General features: G+C 34.1%; 1 protein-coding gene across 1 annotated transcript; it reads left to right on the plus strand.

Moving 5' to 3' along the window:
- The first annotated feature begins 310 nt into the window (after window positions 1-310).
- On the plus strand, window positions 311-16,248 carry LOC130818751 (importin beta-like SAD2). The gene is made up of 22 exons (XM_057684946.1): window positions 311-783; window positions 1,062-1,197; window positions 1,278-1,365; window positions 1,475-1,624; window positions 3,698-3,860; window positions 4,041-4,225; window positions 4,371-4,544; window positions 5,928-6,073; window positions 6,168-6,291; window positions 6,374-6,554; window positions 7,170-7,329; window positions 7,444-7,485; window positions 7,563-7,681; window positions 7,761-7,962; window positions 8,586-8,717; window positions 10,251-10,354; window positions 10,472-10,651; window positions 11,031-11,170; window positions 11,281-11,420; window positions 11,573-11,730; window positions 15,281-15,413; window positions 15,514-16,248. The coding sequence occupies exons 1-22, from the start codon at window positions 694-696 to the stop codon at window positions 15,666-15,668; spliced, it is 3,102 nt and encodes a 1,033-aa protein (XP_057540929.1). The 5' UTR covers window positions 311-693; the 3' UTR covers window positions 15,669-16,248.
- The last annotated feature ends 5,726 nt before the right edge of the window (window positions 16,249-21,974 follow it).

The raw sequence follows: 21,974 nt of genomic DNA on the forward strand, positions 1-21,974 counted from the left end.
ATATTCACTCATGGCCAACTATTTAAACTCATCCTTGCCCAGTATGGTCAATTGGGTATATATGCCTGTTTATACTCGCTTCACATTTACTTCAAGTTCACGTTATATATCCCATATAAAACTTTATGAATATAAATACATATATATAATGCAGATGACTATAGGTGAAGTGGGTGAGTACGGGGCAAGACAGGTAGATATAGATGTATATAACGTTATACTCACGATAAGCTATAATAGCCTAACGGATAAGACTTTTCATATTTATATAATCACCCACTAATCACCATATTCATTCACATATCCGCCTCGATTGCGAAGCAAACCCGTATAAGTTTAGCCATCCTCGGTTGCTACAACTATTTAACGTTAAGATTAGTTGGATAAAAACTTTTTTTACAATTGTTTAGAATCCGAAAATCCTAAAACCCTAATCATTTATATACCACCGTCCACCGCTTTCTCTAACCCTCTTTCTTTCTCCGCAACCTTTCTTTCTCAAATTACTTTTGTCTTCCGCCATTAATTTCCACCTTTTCTTTGGTTGAAGCTCTAGGTTTATAATTGTATTTTGTATACTTTTTTTGTTCTTTTCTTTTTATAATTATTTTAATTTTTTTGTCAGTGTTGATGAATTAGTACTGTACTATTGCTTTTGATCAAATTTTGGTGGTATTTTTTGGGGACGGAATCATGGATCTTCCTAGTTTGGTTGTTATTCTTCGTGCTGCACTTAGTCCTAATCCTGATGAACGCAAAGCTGCTGAAGATAGCCTCAATCAGGTGAATTTTATGAATTTTTTTCTTGTTACTATATGCTATATTTGTTTTTTTTTTCAATCAATTTGATCAACAGGTTTGTCCAGTTGCGCTGTTGGTTGATCCAATACTTGGTTTTATTAATTTCAATAGTTTGATACTTTGTAATTTTTTTTTTTTTTTGCTTATATTCGTATTAGTTTGATTAATGCTGTTTGCTACTAAGCTATAGTAATTGGAAACAAAAAAAACAAAATTCAACTAGGTTGATTATTTATTTATTTATTTTTATCAAATGGCAGTTTCAGTATACGCTCCAGCATACTGTCAGGATATTACATATTATAGTTGATGGGAATTGCGATATGGCCGTGCGGCAGGTTGCTAGTATTCATTTCAAGAACTTCATTGGCAAGAATTGGTCACCTCATGACCCCGGTTTGTGTTTCTATGCTTGTGCTGATTGACCTGCTCCCATAACACAGTTTTGACAATGTATGCAAATGCTTTGATTTTAGACGAGCAATCTAAGATCTCTCCGGCTGACAAAGAAATGGTGAGGGAGAACATACTTGGGTTTGTAACTCAAGTTCCACCACTTTTGAGGTGCGATGCTTGCTGAAGCATTTTCTCACTGAAGGATCATTATTGAATCTCTATATATTTAGTAGCCTAAGTTAGATTCTTATGATGCTGTTATGGTTGCCTTTTGTAGGGTGCAGCTGGGTGAGTGCTTGAAAACAATTATCCACGCTGACTACCCTGAGCAGTGGCCTGGCCTTCTCCTCTGGGTGAAGCATAATTTACAAGATCAACAGGTTTTTGGTGCTCTCTTCGTTTTGCGAATTCTCGCTAGAAAGTTTGAGTACGTACTTAATTCTTTTGACTCGTGTAGATGTTGTAGTGACCCGCAAGTTGGTTGTTTATGGTAATCGTCATTATTTCTTCATGTGTAATTCTTCATAAAAGCTGTCCTATGATTGTTGTTTCTCTCTGTTTTTCTTAATTATTATTGTTAATAGTCTCAATGTGAAGCTTGCTAAATGTGATTGCTCGGTATGGTTCAATGTAATGACATTTCTCTGGTGGTGGGGAGGGGGTGTGGAGAAGTTGTTATGATGATACTTTGATTTGCTGTCGTCCATCGATAATTCCTGAATTCTGATATATTGACATAAGGAATCTAGATCCAAGAGAATGAACATAAAGAAATTGTGTACTAGAGAGAGTAGTTTTTAGGAAGCAAATCTCTTTTCCCTATACTCTGTGCTAGAGTTTTGTCAAAATATGGTGCAACTTGAAGTTGTTTACCTTGAAAACTTTTCCATTTATTGACTTTTGACATATGGAGTGGCTTTTTTGACATTCAATACCCTTGATTTTGTAATACCTATTATTTGTTTGTAAGCTTTTAGTGATTTGAATAATGACATGAATCAGATGCTGAAGCATTTTGAAATTTTCCAAGTTGGACACTGCGTGTTATTAAAATTCGGCTGTTATTATGTCATGGTCACTTTGTTACATATCTCGATCTTGAATATTATTCTTTTGCATGTGATTTAAGTCACATTGAGACATTAATTATTAATTGATTCGATTAAAATCCTTTAGTAAATAGACATATTATAAACTTTACTTTAAAAATTGCTTTGACAACTTTTAGATATGATGAATTTATTACATTGCCACTAGGCTTACTAAGCATGGCCAGGATATGGGGGTTGGCAAATTTACCCTTTTGATAACAAAGAGACTGTGTGTTGATACTTGATTGCTTCACACATAAAAAGCGCACGTTTTTTGATGAACCATATTAGTTGGAATGTTCCATTGAACTACAGAGCTGTGAATCTTGGTCTGCAGCAACAGAAATAGACAATGTAATACCTTGATAATGACCTATATAAATAAGTGTTATTGAATATTTATTTGCACCCTGAATCAAGACTTCTGTTTTTACACTAAAAAATATGTGAAGATGAAATTAAATTCTAGGAATAAGTTATATGAGTAACGTTTTATTTTGATTGTTTTCTTGGTTTTAAAATCAGTTGTGCTTTTTATGTTTTTGATTTTTCATGTTGATTAATCATTAGTTTACCAATTGTTCTGGCCACTTATGCAGTATTTCTGATTTGAGCTATGCTATCTTCAGAAGAAACATTATTTTTTTGTCTATGACTATAGGGTATGTAATTTGAATTGTAGGCTCCCCACATTGCCCGTGGCAATCATCACTCTGAATTGTCTACGCATGTTTATTTATCGGTTTAAGGTCCCTAAATTTTCATATCAGTTTAGATGGAAAATTATTGATCGACAACTTTTCAATCTGTATGTATCCTTGTAGCAGAAAAACTTATTTATAAATGGGAGGAAGTATAGTTTACTGCTTCTCTTGCCAAGGTGATGACAATGATAAAGATTGCTCTGATACGCTTATTTGCCTGAATTGAGATTCGTAATTTTGGGGCAAGCCTGTGTAAGCCTCATGGTTTATTTGGTAACCAAAATTTTATGACTTTGTGTTAACTGGGGCACATGACTAGAGAACCAGGATGATTCAAATGTTCATCTAATATTAGTCCTTTTTCGTGTTATATATTTTTTCTTTGTAATAGCTGGTCATATAGATTTGTTTTGATAAGGTTATGGTAGAAATAGTTGGTAACAAATATACAGTGTAGGCTGTGTGTGCATGTGACTTCATTTCTCAGTGCATTAGCAGATTCTTTATGATCTTCACCTTCAGCTCTATTAAATTTCTTAGTGTTGGTGTTGCAACAAAAGTGTTTTTTGAATTTCCTATTACATATTTGTGAATTTGAGATCCAAGCAAATTAGACTCAACCTGTTTTTCTTTTATCTGTTCAATGGAGCAGTAGCAAGTGAGTACTCCCTTTTATCCCTGCTCTGATAAATATTTTTTGTGCAGGTTCAAGTCAGATGAAGAGAGGACACCTGTTTATTTAATTGTCGAGGAGACATTTCCTCATCTGCTCAATATTTTCAACAAGCTTGTCCAAATCCCCAATCCTTTAGTGGAAGTGGCAGAACTGATAAAGCTAATTTGTAAAATATTTTGGTCATCAATCTATGTATGTTTGTGCACTAAGAAAAGCTAAATGCGAGTTTTAATTATCGGCTACCATTAATCTCTTGTTTTTGTTGGATAGTATCTTGTTGTTTCTTTCTTGTTGAGGTGGATCGCATGTTGAATGGGGCCACCATTATTTTTAAAACTCACAATAGTTCAAAGTTTTAATGTTCTTTTTCAGTTGGAGATACCCAAACAACTATTTGAACCCAACTTGTTCAATGCTTGGATGGTCCTTTTCCTAAACGTTTTAGAGAGGCCTGTTCCATTAGAAGGCCAGCCTGTCGATCCAGAACAAAGGAAATCATGGGGTTGGTGGAAAGTAAAAAAGTGGACTGTTCATATCCTAAATCGGTTGTATACAAGGTAGTTTATATGTTTTAAAACTTGTATTTTCCTAGTTTCGGAATTATTTGACATCTTTGATATCCATAGATTGAGAAAACATTGTAGTTGAATGTAGATCGATAATCTATTTGGTAATTTGTTGCGTTTTGAAAAATTTCTGCAGATTTGGAGATATGAGGCTTAAAAATCCAGAGAATAAAGATTTTGCGCAGATGTTTCAGAAGCATTATGCAGGAAAGATATTGGAGTGTCATTTAAATTTGTTAAATGTGATCCGTGCTGGCGGCTATTTACCTGACAGAGTTATCAACCTTATTCTGCAATATCTAAGCAATAGGTGTGTAGTCCTATTGATTTTTTTGGACTTTTTCTGTTAGAAGTTTATATAGAAACTTGACATAGATCTCATTATCTTTCTTTGATATAAACTTTTCATTGTTTATTTTATAATATAATATAATATTGGCATTCATCCAAGCAGAGAATCTGCTCCATAGTACTTGCTTGCGGTCCAAAAATGTAGCTCATGTATTTTTAACTTAGCGCCCTTTATAATTTATACTGCCTTTTATTCAGATCTAATGTCTCATTTGTTTTTTTGGCACTATTCACTCATCACTTTTAGTTTTTATTTTATCTTCAATTTATAAGTTAAGACATAGTCAAGTGGGATTTTCTATGATTCGTCTCAATGTAAATTTTATTAATATCAACTTTTTGTAACTTTTAACTACGCACGATTAGAGATATTTAGAATTGAAATAGTGCATCGACAAGTGTGCAAAATCAAATGGGACATTAAATTATAATAGGGGGGGGGGGTAATATATAATGTAATAGGTGATTAAATATCACAAAATCAAGTGAAGTTCATTGTTAAATAATTAGAAGTTAAACCTAAGTTTTGAGGTTAAATGTTCATGTACACTATGAATTTAATAATGTTTTTTAACCACATAATTTCTAAGGGTTCTTGTCTTCCAAGACACTGATGCAACACTTCTTGTCTTCCAAGGCACTCATGCAACCTTTATTGTCAACTTCACAGCCTCCAAACGTTCAAGGCCCAAGCTATTGATTTTTCTCAATTAAAAACGAAGACTTCGAATTTGACTTGTTTTTATATGATTATTATGCTAGCGTATTGATCATTTGACTATATTTATTTTCCTAATGTATTAGCTATTTGGGGCCTTGTAATTCATAATCGTTCCTATACATACCCACTGGTGATGCAAAAGCTCTAATTGCCTCTACCATTCTAGTGAATGTGCCCTTATTTGAATTGGATTATTTATATTTGGTCTACGACAAAGCGTTCCTTAAAAAGTTCATATTTCGAGGTTCTTTTTGAGGCTTTTTGAGAGGGGTGAGGAGGAGGATGCACCGAGTGCTTGTTCCATTTATTTCTTATATTTATTTAAGTAAAATTTAACGTAATCATGATTAGGCACAAGTCAATCATGCTGAAATACTCTTTTGATGAATCATATTAATCTTGACTGTGGGCCTCTCTTCTAATTAATTTAGATTTCTTGTTTTCTTTTTGACTTAATATTCATCATATGGATGCGATAGGTAAAATTGGAAGCTGCACTTGCATTTGTACAATTATGTTTAATATTAGGACGTGCCATTTTGCTATGTCGAAGTGCTTGTCTAGTATTTACATTTTCAATGTGAGTCTAATTATTTACTTCTATGTTGTTCTATTTGACAGTGTCTCAAAGTCTAGTATGTACCAGTTGTTGCAACCACGACTTGACGTTCTTCTTTTTGAAGTAATTTTCCCCCTCATGTGTTTCAACGACAATGATCAAAGACTTTGGGATGAGGACCCTCATGAGTATGTTAGGAAAGGTTATGGTGAGTTATATCCACTTTTGGCTGGTCCCCATGGCTCACTTTTGTTTATTAGTGGATATGACACAGATGGTATGTACCTTTTGTTGTTTATCAGATATTATTGAGGATCTATACAGTCCAAGGACTGCTGCAATGGACTTTGTGAGTGAGCTAGTCAGAAAACGTGGAAAGGAAAACCTGCAAAAGTTCCTTGAGTTTGTTGTTGAGATTCTCAAGAGGTATTTTGACCCTTTATTCATTGTTTGTTCTTGGATTTGACAGTTATATCACAATTGCTCTAATGATTCTTGCCACTGCCAGGTATGATGCAACTCCAGTGGAACACAAACCTTATCGGCAGAAAGATGGAGCCCTTCTGGCTATAGGTGCACTTTGTGATAAATTGAAACAAACTGCACCATACAAATCTGAATTGGAACGCATGTTAGTGCAACATGTTTTTTCCGAGTTCAACAGTCCTGCTGGTCACCTAAGAGCTAAGGTTTGTTGATTTGTTGTTCCCTGCTACTTAGAATTATAGATGATCTTTAAAATGGTTCATGCTGCAGTGCTAGAGGGATGATGCAAGATGCAAAACTGAATTTCTGTGGCAGATCACTCACTATCTAGGCTATAAAGTTTTGCACTGCTGGCTTTTAATGTGAAGGGATAATACATTTTTTGTTTGTACATTTCACTTGTATTTGAGTTTTAACTTCCCAATTTTCAAGTAGACTTTTATGTTATTCTTTGACTTTGTTTATTATTATCTACTGACAAGCAATTCATTTATGTTCATATATAGTAGCCTAGCTGGTCTTTGCAGATTTAAAATATGACATGGGTGATATGCATTCTGTAAAAATATTCTCCGTATTGCTCTAGTGTATACAATTTTTGTTTTATTTGATATAAATAAGTAAATCTCCCCTTTGAGTCTCTGCAACAGTAATTTTATTAGAGACAAGTTTCCACATGCACATATTTCTGTGTCTTACGTTTTGCCTTTTTCGCTATTTTCAACTCTGGTCAAGTTATATGATCTCTAAATTTTTTTTTCATTGATTGTTTCTAAACTTATATTCTATAATCATTGTGTTTTTTCTTGTAATGCCAGGCGGCTTGGGTTGCTGGCCAATATGCCCACATTAACTTTTCTGACCAGAACAATTTCCGTAAAGCACTTCACAGTGTGGTGGCTGGTCTGCGTGATCCAGAGCTTCCTGTCCGAGTTGATTCAGTCTTTGCACTACGTTCATTTGTTGAAGCTTGCAAAGGTTTTTGTTGCTTGGTTGCTAGAGTCCCTTATTTTTATTTTCTATATTCACATATGTTCACTTGAATGGGCCATATGGAAGAATGAATTCATTAAATTTCACTCTTGTATGCAGATTTGGGGGAGATACGGCCCATTCTACCGCAATTACTTGATGGTAGATAAATATAAATACATGATTCATTTTGTGTTGTACTTTAAAGCAATTTTTCTCATCGGCTTCTATCTTTCTAGAATTTTTCAAACTCATGAACGAAGTAGAAAATGAAGACCTTGTGTTCACTCTGGAAACGATTGTTGACAAGTTTGGGGAAGAGATGGCACCATACGCTTTTGGATTATGCCAGAATTTGGTAGTGCTCTTTGTAATTTGTTTTGACTAATTATGTATCATTTGTTTGTGTTTCTGAACACTCCACCTTGTCTTGTCAGGCTGCTGCATTCTGGAAATGTATGAGTACCGCTGAAGCTGATGAAGAGGGTGATGATCCAGGTGGTGCATTGGCTGCTGTTGGTTGTTTGCGTGCTATTAGCACTATTCTTGAATCTGTCAGCAGGCTCCCTCACCTCTTTTCTCAAATTGAGCCTACCCTTTTGCCTATCATGCGGAGAATGTTAACTACAGATGGTCAAGGTATGGATTTTGTCCAGCAAAATTATTTGTCATGAGTTTCTTATATGTTTTTAAAATTTTTGGGGTGGGATAGGCAGTGATGTTTTCTAGGATAATGCTGATAAATTTAATGATCTCCGTTGTGAATTATAAATGGAGTGATTATTATGAATGCCTATTAGTTGACTCCGTCACTGACGAGTGAAGTATTATTTCTAAATATATCTTGATGAGTATGGATGTTTGGGGAAATATCGTCAGATCAGTTGAGAATCGATCTCGCGTTTGCAAATAGCACTATCCTATTCCTTTGTGGAAAATTTTTTAGCCTTTGAAGTGATCTGTTATCCAGTTTATGTGAGAATACCTTTTTATATTGCTCTTTGAGAGATACATATAGTTTGGCACTTAGTTGGTATTTGAGCAATTAGTTAACCATTATGTTGAAACAAGGCCGCATCACCGTGTGACAACTGTATTGTTGAGGTTTTTGAGATTACTGCAACCAAATAATAGGCTGGGACAACCTTCTTACTGATTAGTGATAAGTGATAAGTGATAGCTAAAATAGTTAGTAGAGTGGGTTTGCTAATTATAACGGTAAGCAAATCACTTAATGTTTCTGATTTCGGTGTTCTTTTCAGAGGTCTTTGAAGAAGTTTTGGAGATTGTGTCTTACATGACATTCTTTTCTCCAACAATTTCTCTGGAGATGTGGAGTCTTTGGCCATTGATGATGGAGGCACTGTCAGATTGGGCTATTGATTTCTTTCCAAGTAAGTGTTGTAGGTTTGTGGTTTTTCAGTTTTATTTTTTTTTGTTTCTCCCCTTTGCGTAAGTTCATGGAGGAACGTGTCCTTTCTGTACATTTAACTTGAACTGGCCTACCACTATAAGTCTATACCAGTAACTAATGTATACTATGTGCATGTAAATGGATAGACTCCAAGTTTGTTTCTCTCCCCCCACTACCCACCAAGAAAAGAATCTAAGCTTGAATATGGTCTACATAATGTAGAGAGTTTGCAGGTGATTGAGAACTTTGACTATCAAATCTGTTATAGTGACCAAAATGTTTAATTACCACGTGTCTGTTATCTAGCTTGCCTTATACTAGGCATGGCTCTGTACCTGTTATAGTTATTTGTAGTCAGCTTGGTTAAATAATTCATTAGCGGATTAAGATGCTGTTGCTGAGCTCTAGGATTGTGATTACATGCCCGCTTATTCTACTTGGCTCCTGCAAATATCTGCTTTTAGAGAGTCAAATCATCTGTATGCTGTTTGTTTCAGTGTTTTCTGGTCGTTTTTGAAAGTTAAAAATTTCATTCTATTGGGAACTACCCAACAAAGCTAAAGAGGGCATTTTTTGTTCTAGGGGTATAAGGAAGACATACCTTCTTGAAAGGCTTCCAGTTCTGAAACCTGTGAAACTATTTTTCACATAGCATAAACGGAGGAACTTTCCTGTTCCCTAATAGCAATAGACTAGGAAGATAATGTCAACTAGGTTACTGCAGAGAAAGCTCTAAATTAAAAACCTTTCAAGTGTATTCCAGGAAGCTTTCTGGCAGGATAAATCCAACCTTGTTACAAAAAGAACATAATGCAGCGTAATTATCTAACTTTGAAATTTGGAAAACCTGATGCTCAGTGCTCTTCTTGAAGTTCAGTGATTCCTGTTGATAACCATAGTAATTATAAATTCGACTTTTAAATTCATGCTGCCATTGTTGATTTTCTCATATAAACACATCCCTTGCAATTTGCAAAACTGGTCCCATGTTTTTATTTAGAGTGCATAATTTTAATTTTTTTTCCGAGGCTCTTACTCGGTTAAGTAAGACTGTATGATTGCTAATCATGTATTTGCTTAGACCTTTTGTTTCTAAAGGGTTTTACTGCTCTATTGAAAAATTATATGGTGGGATAACAACTAGCAAGTGCAAAAATAATTGGAAATAGCTGTTAGTTCTTGTTTTCTCATGCTTTAAACAAGGTTCTCCGATCTGGAGGGATATGATGTCTTTCTTGGTTGGTTATTTTCAATCATCTTTTCCCCATGGATTGATTTATCTTAATTGATCTATTAGTTTTCAAAATGACTGATGAAAAGATACACATTGTCTGGAACTATCCACAGGAAATTTTTCCTGTCCTTAAAGATATGTTTTTACCTATGTTAAATTCATAAAAATGACATGTAGTTCCTTTTACTGCTTAACTGCTTGTGTTTGTTTATCCTGCAATCTATAGAGTTGTTGGTGGTATAGATGGGGACTTTGCTAATTTATGGATATTTTATGCAGACATCCTGGTACCTTTGGATAATTACGTATCACGTAGCACTGCTCATTTTCTTACATGCAAAGATCCAGACTACCAACAAAGTCTATGGAAAATGATATCAACTGTGAGTTTCTGTTTTCCCAGGTTAATTTGTTTGGGTTTATGTAGCCGGCTCCATATTGTTGAGATTAAGGCTTTTACATTGTTGTATAGTTGATGACGGGCTGAAACTATTTTTTAGATAATGGCTGATAACAATCTTGAGGATGGCGATATTGAGCCTGCACCAAAGCTTATGGAAGTTGTTTTCCAAAACTGCCGAGGTCAAGTTGATCACTGGGTTGAGCCATATTTACGGATAACTGTTGAGCGTCTGCGTAGAGCTGAGAAACCCTATTTGAAATGCCTTCTAATTCAAGTGGTATGTTTTACTTGCACGAGCCTTTTGGCATTAAGGCTTTGTCATTTTAATAGTTGGCATTAAGTGCATTCTTTAATGGCATCGTAAAGCAGTTATTTTCAATTCAGTTAGGAAGAAACATATATTATTTGCTCTTTGTTCTATTAGTAGGTTTGAAGAGCCTTAGTACAGTGTGAATATTCCCTCAATTAGTGTTTGTGCAAGCTTATTTCTAGAGCTGCTGCTCCATTTTCTGTTGGTGTCTACATTCTTTAGTCACTTTGTATTTGTAGGGGATTGACATTGCTTTTGAGATAGCAATTCATGTGGCACTCCCTTACAGATATTATGTTATACATAGCTTTGTATCTGATAAAGAATATTTCTCACTTTCTTGCAGATCGCTAATGCTCTTTATTACAACCCAACTTTAGCACTCGGGATACTCCATCAGCTTGGTGTTTCTGCAGAAATATTTAATCTTTGGTTCCAAATGATACAACAAGTAAAAAAGAGTGGCGTGCGTGTTAACTTTAAAAGGTGCCTCTCTTTCTCTCGATCAATTGGCACTTTTTATATAGTTCTTTTTCTTAAGTTATATCAGTCATTTTCTTATTAAATTGATAGGTAATCTCTCATCTGTTTTTTAGGGAGCATGATAAGAAAGTGTGCTGTTTGGGTTTGACATCACTGTTATCACTTCCTGCTGATCAACTACCTGTGGAAGCACTTGGACGCATATTTAGGGTTACACTCGAACTGCTTATTGCATACAAGGAGCAGGTTGCAGGTACACATCTGATATGTTTTTATCCCATAATTTAATTTTGAATGAGGATATTGTATCCGAGGAATAGGTCGTAGGTTACAGGTATGCTGTTATGCTTTAAACTTGTAATTTCAATTTTCACTAATAATATTTTACCCATTCCTCTATTACAGAAGCTGCAAAGGAGGATGATGTTGAAGATGATGATGACATGGATGGTTTTCAATCTGATGATGAAGATGAAGGTGATGGCTCTGACAAAGAAATGGGAGTTGACGAGGATGAAGGAGATGAGGCGGATAGCAATCATTTGAGTCGTCTAGCAGCACGGGTGAGTAGTTGTTTGTTTTGAGAAGTTTCGTGTGTTGAGCCAGGACTAAAAATATCATGTTAGTGTACTTTGTTAGTATGACTCAAGACTTTTGCCCCCCTTGAGGTGCTTAAGTCACTTGCTTTCAAAAGTAGAAGTGATATGACACAGTTATTTGAGAATGGCAAACTATTCTGTAATATGTTGCAGTCTTTGGCTGTGCTACCCCAAACCATAAGGTAAGCTGTTGGTATTGGACAATACTCTGATTGTTGAAGACAATTTCAAAAAGTGTATTTCTCTGAAGTGTACTTGTTTTCTCATTGGGACCTAGGGCTTACACTATCTAAGGCACATTAGCATGTTTCTCACTGAACACAAGTGTTCAATGGGGTGGGTCGTAGTGGGTTGGGGCAGTTTCTTAACAGCTCGGGTCGGGTTGAATCAATCCAAATAATTAGCAGGTCGGTCTGAAGTCCATTTGCCTGGAACGACCCATTTATTTGTTTAATATATTATTTCAACTTCCCATATATACCGTGAAAGCCTTGGAAAAAAAACAGTTAATGTCAAGTTATGCAATGTTAACTTTCACAATATTTCTTCATGGTTGAAAGCACAAATCGGCATGAATATGTTATAAATTGTCCAAATAGAATCAAAATACCAATATTGTGGATGAAAAATTACCGTGAATAATACAAACTTTTGTTAATTACCTTACAATTACTAACTTTATTTTAACCATGAATAATACCACTTTGGGATGTGTTTTTCTGGAATAATACCAATTTTTGTTCAACCATTAATTTATTTTTAATTTTTTGTCAAATAGCCTATTATAAACAAAAGTTAGTATTATTTTAGACAAACATCCCATAAGTTATTATTCATGGTTAATCAAACGTTGGTATTATTGTAGGGAAATCAGTGAATTTTCATAGTAATTTTTCCTATTTTGAATTGTCTACAAAAATTAGAATCACTATATCTCTAAGTTATATACTTAAAAGTGAAGTTCCAATACTATTGTAATTGCAATGCAGTGCCGTTATACTATAAAACTTAGTGGAGATATGAAGCCTGTTCAATAATAAATAGAACTTTGTGTATACCACGAAGACGACCTGGTAAAAGCCCGACCCTTTTTGAAAATTAATGGGATTGGAACTTATAAAACGGGTTGGGTCACAGGCTTTTAGTGGGGCCGCACCCCATTGAACATTTTTGTTGCTGAGTAAGGTTAATAAATTGGTGTGTTGCTAAATATAAAATTTATGTTTCTGCTTTGATCTTTAAACGCTAGTCTACAACCTAAACTTTAAACGTTTGGGTAAGGAGCCTAATTGTAGACTGTAGGCCCGCTAGACAGAAAAACAGTAGTTAAAAATGGTTTTGTTTCTTTCTTGCCATTGTATTATAAATCTGGGGTGGCTTGCCGGCGTCGGGAAGAAGGTTGACATTTTTAGGTTTTTTGGTTTTAAGGAGAGAGTGGGAAATAAAAGAGCTATTAAAAACTCATCTTTTCCAGTTGGAAACGAAGCAGTAGGGTTGATTTTTGACTTCACTGATGATGTCACTGATGAATGTCAGCGCAAAAGGACTGGGTCTCTGATGCATTTCTTAATTTCACTTAGAGGGTAACCCAAGTCATTTTAAACCCAAGATCTTTTGCAAATTTGAGAATTTTATTTACTCATTTTTATAGTTTTGAACCCTTTATTTCTCAAATTCACATACCAATTTTATTATTTCCCGACTGAATTTTCCTATAATCTACCCAATTCAGCTAATTTCAGGAAATTTTTTCTCAACCATTTATGCTCATTCTTGTTAATAGTGGAAGGCCCAACTAATTTAATCCACCTTGAGGGCAAGGTGGAACTTCAAGCGGTTGGTAATGTTATGAATCGGGTCAAAGGGTCCAAAGGCATTATTGATATTTTACTATCAGTTAGTATTTCAATTTTGTTAGTTAGAATATCTGTATTTCAGTATCTGTTTGTTGGGCTTAGGATATATAAAGAGCCAGCCTTGTAATAATGAGTTAGCTTTTGGGAATTGGATTAATAAGAATTGGGGTTAGATGCGGACTCGAATTTCCCATTAATGTGTGTTTACTATCTGGTTGTGGTTACTGTCTTGGCCGGTTCGTTACAAAAAGCCTTATAGAGCCTTAAATTACCTATCTTGGGATGATATACCTTTCTCGGGAAAGGGTTGACACATCTGTAAGGTTCTAGGTAAGTTTTCTACACTTCGAAGTAAGTTTAATTTTATTTGTAATTATGGAATTTGTATAGAGTCCTCTACTTGAATGTTCATCAACTTGATTATGCAAAGTTGGCTCATGGACTTGGTTCTCCTTAGAGTATTGACGTTTTAAAACTAGTGTTTACATTGGATCATCTGGTCTTGTGTTTGTTGTTCTTGATTTTCCCTTTTGATCTTCTGGTGATAAGCACAACATCAACAACTACAATTGCAAAGCCCTAATCCCAATAACCTGGATCCTTTGATGAATATGATAAGCATTTGAGTTGATTCACAATTCTGCAGTATCCACTTTACACAAAAAAGCAGGTCTTTCTTTAAATTTCATGCGACTTGTGGTAGTACTTGGCTCTTACTGTTCGTTAACCTCGTCTGAAGAGTACGTGCTGATTACTCTGCTTGCACGTAATAAATGAATTGCACATATCATCCGTTGCTTTTCTTTCATATTATGTTGATGTGTTCTATATGAATGGGCTAAACCCAACAAAGCTCAAGCTGCTACAATCTGATTTAAACTTTAAAAATTTCTAAGAGCTTTCTAATGGGATACCTTAAATCTAGTGGGTATGGATTTTCTTGGAAGACTGGACTTTTAAGGTTGATATTCTCTTCCCAGGGAATTGTGTTGCTGCTGATGTGCATTAGTATGGTTGAAGAGATGCTTTGAACCTCTGCATAACCTTAGTATAGTAAGAGTTCTGGTCTTGCTATTGCTTTGAAAAATGAATGCTTTTTTTTCTGAACCCAAATTTTCTGATGAACTAAAAAAAGTTGGATCAACTAAGTATCTTTTACAAAGAGTGGTTACGCATTGGTTGCCGCAGACACCAAGTTGTTGACTGACTAGTATATACCATAAAAAATTTGAACCTGCAATTTATATTTGGAAAACATTGATATAGATCAACTTTCTCATTAATTAATTATTCATGGGTGTACAACATCATTAATGAGAAAGTTATTTTAGTGACAGCGGAACACATTATTTACCTTTCACACTGTTTCTTCTGCAATAACTGTAGGTATCATTGACCATATTTTGAAGAAACCTGGTTTGGTGTCTCTTTGTTTTTGTGTTGGATATTTATAATACCCTAACCCTAAATAAGCATTATTATTAAAAATCGCCTCCCAGACTCCAGGTAGCAATAGAGGTTTTTAGAACTCTTTTTTTTTCTTTTTTCTCTAGTTTGTGGGTTGTTTCTGATCATTTCTTATTTTCTGCTACTGATTTATTTTTTTTTTCTGGGGTTTGGATTGGGTTATCTGATTGTTTGAAAATTTACTTTTGTAGGCTAAAGCATTCAGACCTACTGATGAGGAGGATGATGATTCTGATGATGATTATAGTGATGATGATGATGACGACTTGCAATCTCCTATTGATGAGGTTGATCCTTTCATTTTGTTTGTTGATACAGTCAAAGGTGAGAAACACGGCAAATTTGAAGCGAACTGAAGAATGTAATTATTCGTCTATATTTGGTATCATTGTTTGCTTGCTACTGACTCCCTCTTTTATTGTAGTTATGCAAGCCTCAGATCCATTGAGGTTCCAAAACTTAACTCAAACCCTTGAGTTCCAATATCAAGCTCTAGCCAATGGAGTTGCTCAGCATGCTGATCAAAGACGAGTGGAGATTGAGAAAGAGAAAATGGAGAAGGCGGCAGTTGCTTCTTAATGATACCATAGTAACGGGAAGAAGCAAGTGGTTACTTTGCGTTTTCTCGGCAGTTTCAGTTATATGCCAATTTTCTGTGTGTGATTATTCATTGTCGTGGATTGAGGCAATAAAGGAGGGTGAATGTGAAGTCAGTTTTGTGCTAGAATTACTAAAATTCATTTGTTTTTTTGTTGCTGTTGGAAAGATATGAAGAAGCTTAGAAAGTCTCACATATACCTCTGGGGCGGGCAGGCGATTTTAAATCGTTGCATGTAGTAGTGCCACCTTCAGGAGTCACGGCTGTCATCCTGTCATGGTTTGTGTCATCCCCTTCCGGGATTTTACGTTTAGTGAATATTTGATTGATCAGCTCTTATGGCTGAAAGCGGAGGATGCTTACAGGGTGCATAAACGCATTCTTTATGTATTTATTAGGAATTAATTAGGGCGTCCAAGTTTGGTTGTATACACAATTTAGTGTCAAATACTGTATCTTTTTGGAATTGGGTCAGCACTCAGGACCATATTGATTGGGGGTGGTCTCCTTTTTTGTGGGAGATTTCTCAGTTTTGGCAATATATGCAGCAGGTTAAGGTCACTTGCTCATTTTTTGTATCATATATTAAATTCGTTGAGTTTCAATTTTTGCGGCTTTATCTCTTTAATGCGTCTTTGTAAAACTGAAATTGTCGGTTTTGCTATACAACAATAATAATCAAAAGTTATTTTGAAACCATTTATGAAGTCTTAAAAAAAGGACACTCTCTTTATACTACATTAATTAAAGAGCTGAGCTTAAGCAACTTATTTTAGTGATTGTTTGTAATATAAGATGGCAAAATTTCATAGGTTATTTCTCTCTTAATTAATTAATCATTTCTTGTGCTATGTACGTTTTTAATATTTTCTTAAGTATAACGATAAATTTAAGAAAATAATTTTTGAACTCATATTATGTACTTTTCAAATTAAATAATTAAATTATATTCAAGATAGTTAATGATTTGCCCTAGGGTAAAAGTATTATGTTCTTTACAATTCGTTGATTAAACAAAATTATACTCCTTCCTATTCAGCTTATGTGTCCCATTTCCTTTTATGGTCAAGTCATCTTAATTGTTCTATTTCTATTTTTGATATGGGTTTTTGACTTTTATGTCCTTAGTAGCTTTATCTTATTTTCAATTATACCCTCCATTACCCATACTAATTTTCTTTTCTTACATTAAAAAACCCATAATACCACTCTCTTTCCTACCCTTAGGGTCCCACTTTTGACTCTCCTTAAAATCCGTGAAAAGTCAAATGAGAATCCTAAGGTGAATACGAGGAAGTAGTTTTTAATAATGTATCAAGTATTTTGTTATTTTTAGTTTTTATATAAAAAGAATGTATGATTTCGTTCTATAATATGTAAAGTCAATGTTGAAATCATCATATCATTGTGAGGGAAGATTTTTAATGATAATATAACATATTAGTATAGAAATTTGTGTACTGCACGAAATGTTATAACATAAATTTATACAATAATATAAGTTTTAATTATTGATCCAATAACGTATTATCGTTAACTTATTTGAATATTTACATTCAAATATACTTATAATAATATTATGATAATTACAAAATAGAGAACTAGATATTAATAATTATGCAAATAATACATATATAATTTATGCATTAACTTCAAGAAACGATAATTAAATATTTCCTCCTATTTTTTTACTTGTCCCATTTTCTTATTGGGTAAGTTCACCTTAATTGTCTCATTTTCTTTTTTGGCATTGATTTTTTTTACCAAATTACCCTCATTTTACATGTATAATTACAAAAATGCCCCCACTTATACAACTAATCTAATGTAATTAATTTATTAACCCTGATTACCCCCTTACTCATTCCTTCCCTTTCCATTTCTTAAATGTTCATGATTAGGGATGGCAATGGGTACTGGACCCGACCCGGATCCGTGGATCCGTATCCGTTTTCACGGATCTGGGTCCTAAAAATATAGACCCGTCGGATCCGGGTCGGATCCGGATCCTTTTATATTTCACGGGTCCGGATCCGGATCTGAGAAAAATACCCAGACTCGGACCCGCGGATCTGGAGGACCCGCTTTTTTTTTATTATTTTTTTTATATCTAAAATATATTAACATATTACACACATTACCCAGATTGAATTAGAATCCCTAAAATAATACCCTCTGCCATTTGCCCGTCTCCCTCCCAAACTCCCAACTCCAATCCCAACTCGCACAGTCACACAGTCTCTCTTCCAGACTCCCTCCCTTTGCCAGCGGCCCAGTGCCATTCATCAATCATCACCCTCGACTCCTCGAGCCTTGACAGTCGACCGGCCCAGCCTCCTCACTCCCTCCCTACTCCTCCTCAGCGCCATTGAAGGTAATGAACCCTAATTTTTTTTTCCTACAATACTTTTGATTTATGTTGAGTAGTAGATATATGTTGATTTATTTGAGTTTAGTGGTTGATTTATGTTGAGTTTAGTGGTAATTTTTGATTTATGTTGAGTAATTTTTTATTTATTTGAGTTTAGTGGTTGATTTATGTTGATTTATTTGAGTTTAGTGGTTGATTTATGTTGATTTATTTGAGTTTAGTGGTTGATTTATGTTGATTTTAGTGGTAAATTTTGATTTGTGTTGAGTAGTTTTTTATTTATTTGAGTTTAGTGGTTGATTTATGTTGATTTATTTGAGTTTAGTGGTTGACTTATGTTGATTTATTTGAGTTTAGTGGTTGATTTATGTTGAGTTCAATGGTAATTTTTGATTTATGTTGAGTTCAATGGTAATTGATGACTAGTAAATTTATCACAGTGTATTGTTGAGTAAATGGATAATCAAAATGATGGACTTAATGGTGCTTCTAGTCAACATATTGAGCATCATATTCATGAATCATATGGGGAATTTGAGGGTAATGTTGATGTTGAGAATGAATCTACTAAACAAAGTAGTGCTAAAAGTAAGAAATTAACTTCAGATGCATGGACTTATTTTGACCTTGTACATGTGAATGGTGTACAAATGGAAAAATGTCAGACTTGTAAGAAAACACTTTCCTACAAAGGGAGTAGTGGAGCTTCACATCTTCTTAAACATGCTAAAAAACATGTTCAGGTAGACATTTAAACCTTGCATCTAATCAATCACAATTAAAAGTGAAAAGAGAAATCAATGGATCTACTTACGTAGCAGTTAATCAAAAGCCAAAGAAAGTGGTTTTTGATCAAGAAGTATAAAGGAAAGAATTGATGAAAATGGTGGTAATGCATGAGTATCCTTTATCAATGGTTGACCACATTGGTTTTAGAAACTTTGTGAGGAGTTTAAATGACAACTTTAAGATGATTTCGAGAAACACATTGAAAAATGATGTGATAAAAACATACAACACCGAGCGTAATGAGGGTAGAATTGCAATAACAACGAAGATGGTGAGGATGTGGAAATAATGGACAATCTTGATATGGTATTTATTTTGCGTTATAAATTTATAATCTTATATTCTTATATTTAAATTTTTAAAAATTGCATCTATTAATTAATTTTTTTTGGTTTGTAGGATATTGACGATGTTAGTGTTGAAGAATTTTGACAAATTGGGAACATTGGATGATTAAGAACATGAATGATTGACGAAGTTATTTTGAATGTGTTTGTTAGATATTTTGAAGACAATTTTAAGTTGTATAATATTTTTTTGGGTGATTCATTGTGAAATTATATATATTATTAACATTAGTCTATAAATATCGCTTTATTGCAATCTAAACACATTAAAAAAATTAAAACTGGACCCGTTTTGGACCCGGATCCGGTACTGGATCCGCAGTATTCGTGGATCGGATCTGGGTCTTGCAAAACTGGACCTGGTCCAGATCCGACCCGTTGCCATCCCTATTCATGATTCACCTACCTCAGTAAAACCCTTTTTCTTAAATGTTCATCTTCCTTCTGGCATATCTCTTCATCTTCATCCTTAAGGTTTCTTCATCTTCCTCCTTTAACCCATAAAAACTTTTTCATCCACTTCATTTTTGTTCTTCATCTTCATCTTAACATATGGGTTTGTATGTCCCTCTCTCTCCTCTGATCTGGGTTTGTTCATCAAGTTCTTCATCTTCCTCAAATGGGTTTGTACAATTTTACTTCTCTCTTCATTGATCTGGGTTTGTTCATCTGGATCTATCTTTCCTCATGACTTGTGATGATTTCGTTTTTTGTTGCTTGATTTTATGCATGTTTGTGGTCTGTGATGATTTTGAGACCTCTTTTTTGCCCTATGATATTTTAGTTTTGAGGGCAAAATTTTGATTCTTAGCTACTAAAAATCCCTAAATTAAATCTTTTGCCACCAATCTAAGATTTTGAGTTCATAAGGCCACCAAACTTAAAGTTTAGGAGGCTATGTTCCTTGTCGGATTTAGGAGGCAACTGATTAGTTTTGTGGGTTCCCTATGATGAGAACGATTTGTTCTCTAAGAGACATGCAAATGATTTTATTATTAAGCCATCAATTTACTGTTAATACTTTTCTTTTGTTGTTGGTTCAGCTGTTAGTTCATTTGTTGCTTCTGTTGTTGGGAAAAGTAAATGCCAAACTGGATTCTGTTGTTAGTTCAATTGAAATTTTGGTTCATTGTTTTGTTCATTATGAAATTTTCTTTCTAAGTATACGCCAAACTGGGTTTTGTTCATTGTGAAATTTTGGTTCGTTTTGAAATTCTTTGCTTCTGTTTTCTTTTGTTCATTATATTATGAAATTTTTTGCTTCTGTTTTGGTAAAAGTATTTAGATTTTTATGGCTTTATTTAAAATCAAATTTGTTTTCGTTGTAGCTAATTTATCAAATTTAAATGCTAAATGCATATTCTCTTTGTTTTCAAATCTGAAATCAATGAAAGATTGAATATCCGTATGCCACAGAAGGTTGTTCATTATCTATAGCCATCCAGAAAATGTTGAAGAAATCAAGGAAGAGTTGAAGAATTAGTTTGGTTTAATTTTTTGAATGTCTAATTTACATTATGTAATTTTTATAATTTTAATGAAGAATAATTGTAGTAGTTTAATTAAATATTCTAATTTTTTAATTTAAATGAAATGGAAAAAAATTTTCAAATTTTGCCACCAAATTTGAATGAATTGAATACAGATACTTTAATTAGAAAAGAGGAGGGAAAGATTAGTATTTAATCCAATCTATTAATATACCCTAACTACCACCTTTTAAGTGGTCCCTACACTACTCTTAAAATGCGTGTCAAATTCAAATGAGACAAGTGAAGAGAATAAGAGGGAGTAATATATAGAGTAAATAACTCAAGATATAATGTTAAATAAGATTTAGAGGTTTTGAAAAACCTCATTATATACAACATTTTCAGTACGAGACTAATTTCACCATTATTATCATATATAATAATTTTCAGTCATTTTCTACTAATCACTCTAGAAACTGTGACATTAAATCTTTTGTGACTAAAATTAAGCTTAGGTAGGAACAAACCAACATGTGATTATGACTATCATTGTTCTTATAATCATCATGGCAAAATACAAACATACAAGAAATTGTCTTCTTTGGAGAGCAACTGAGATTTTAGAGCTATTCGAAGGTGAAATCCTTGGAATGAAAACCTTATTACCAATCTTAGATTCGGACATAACAGTTATTTTTATACCTCAATTGCCCAAATGATTAATTAATAAGCATGTCCCCATTGCATAGCCGGGTGAATTATCCATGTTCCCGAGCATCATTATTGGAGCACCAACATTGAACAATAACTTATGGTTAGGAACTCCCAGTGCACGTGTTGAGTTGAGAAACTCAATTAAAATGCATCGTCAATGCTACCATAGTTATCGTCAAATTTTGAAATCGCATTTGAACTCAAGTACAACCTCTTTTCTCCTAGAAAAAGTGACAAAACATATGCATGACTTTATCAACAATTTCATTTTTTGGTAATAGTCTTGCCCTATCGTAAAGTACAATTAGCCTCCATGAATCCATGATAATTTGAATAGACAATTGCAACCATTGGATCAGATGCATCATTATCAATATATCTTCAAGTATGTTAATAGTAGCCTTTTCATCTTTACGTCCTCCAAGATTTCATCCTCAACTGCAGATTTCAATCTGCAAATTCTAATAGTTTATCAACATTGGTTAATCCTGATCACAATCTCATGTTCTTCGTAAGACGTAATACCTTTCAATTATTTCAAACTTTTGAAAAATTGAGTGCCATACAGAAAATATCTCGTCTTATACCCTTTGG

This window comes from Amaranthus tricolor, chromosome 7 (assembly GCF_026212465.1).
Source record: "Amaranthus tricolor cultivar Red isolate AtriRed21 chromosome 7, ASM2621246v1, whole genome shotgun sequence".
Taxonomy (NCBI): Eukaryota; Viridiplantae; Streptophyta; class Magnoliopsida; order Caryophyllales; family Amaranthaceae; genus Amaranthus; species Amaranthus tricolor.